The 1,679-nt window shown below is 46.3% G+C and overlaps 1 protein-coding gene across 1 annotated transcript; it reads right to left on the bottom strand.

Moving 5' to 3' along the window:
* Nucleotides 1–141: 141 nt before the first annotated feature.
* On the bottom strand, nt 142–1,458 carry LOC118732675 (the record flags this gene model as incomplete). The annotated part of the gene is made up of 1 exon (XM_036461803.1): nt 142–1,458. A coding segment is annotated over exon 1 (1,317 nt), but the record flags the coding sequence as incomplete, so codon positions are not given.
* Nucleotides 1,459–1,679: the final 221 nt, after the last annotated feature.

Raw genomic sequence — 1,679 nt, forward strand, 5'->3', positions numbered from 1 at the left:
AACGAATGGGTGTGACCTCGGTAGTACAATGGGGTGCTTAGCGTCGAATGGCAGTGATGAATTGGTGATTCTCCCCCCAACGCGAATTATCTGGTTGTGTAGAAAGGGCGAGAGTAGATTTAAACTAGACTGTGGACTCACTCTGCCTTTCTGAAGCCCCTTGTATTCTTGAGCAACGATGTCTTCAACCTGCGTTACTAAAAGGGTGTGGTGTTGCTTGCGCTGCTCTGGCATATTAATAATGGCCTTCATTGGACTGGAAGGCCAGTGCTGTTGTTGTAATTGTATAAATTGTGGTCCGTGAAACCACAACTGGTTGTTGATGATGTTGTGCACCGTCACTCCCCGCGACACTAAGTCAGCAGGGTTTTCCGAAGACGATACATGACGCCAAGTGTATCCCGCTGTGATCTGCTGTATTCTTGCTACCCTATTAGCTACAAATGTAGTCCAACGCGATGGTTCACCCTGTATCCACGACAGGGCAATCGTGGAGTCAGACCAGCAGTATATGTTGCGTGCATTAATAGTGAGTGTGGCTACCAATGATTCCAGTAATTCTGACAACAACAGAGCAGCGCATAATTCTAATTTTGGCAGCGTGGTCTCTTTAGTGGGCGCTACTCTTGACTTTGCCGCGATAAGCGATGAATGTGGGCCTCCATCAGCGTTAGAAACAGCATATACGCACGCTCCGTAAGCCTTTGTACTCGCATCTGCAAAGGCATGCAATTTAGTGCTAGAGTTAAAACATACGAACCTTGGAAGATGCATTTTTTCGATGAAGGTGAGTTGGTTACATATATCGGCCCATTGTGTTTGAATCGCCAGAGGTACACTTTCGTCCCAGGTTAAGCGCAATTTCCATAATTCTTGCATCATTATTTTGCATGGGAGGATGATGGGGTTTATAAGGCCGAGTGGGTCAAAGAAGCTGGCTATTTGCGAGAGTATCATGCGCTTCCTGGCCTTCTGCAGCCGTTTCTGAGACGGTGTGTATGAAAAAAAGAAACAATCGGTAGCAGGCGACCACTTTAATCCTAACGTTTTGATGTAGTCAATATTTTCAACGTTTATTACGGGTTCCTTGTCCGTCTCTGAAACATCGTCGATAATGCTCTGATGATTTGCTGCAAATTTTCGAAGAGGGAACCCTCCCTTGGCGAGTAAATCGATGACTTCCCTTTTGATTGCTTTGACTTCTTCAATTGTGGCGCCCCCTGTCATCAGATTGTCGACATAGAAGTCTCGCAGAGTGACAGTAGCTCCAATTGGGTGGGTGGAGATGTTGTCGTAAGCCAATTGCTGTAGACATCTCACTGCCAAAAACGGAGCACAACTAGTTCCGTATGTTACTGTCTGTAGCTGATAGGTGGTCACCGGCTCGCTTGGAGAATTTCGCCATAAGATGCATTGCCATTTCGCATCTCTTTCATCGACCATAATTTGCCGGTACATTTTCGTTATGTCGGCCATTAAAACATAACGGTGTGTGCGAAAACGAAGCAATATTGTAAATATATTGTCTTGTAATGTCGGACCAACGCGGAGAATTTGGTTGAGGGCAATGCCGTTGTCGGTACGGCAAGAGGCGTCAAACACAACACGTAGCCTTGTAGTCGAACTGTCCGCCTTGGTAACGCAGTGGTGTGGGATGTACGTACCTACTTTCGATGACA

This window comes from Rhagoletis pomonella, unplaced genomic scaffold, assembly GCF_013731165.1.
Source record: "Rhagoletis pomonella isolate Grant_MI unplaced genomic scaffold, Rhpom_1.0 Rhpom_scaffold_24815, whole genome shotgun sequence".
Taxonomy (NCBI): Eukaryota; Metazoa; Arthropoda; class Insecta; order Diptera; family Tephritidae; genus Rhagoletis; species Rhagoletis pomonella.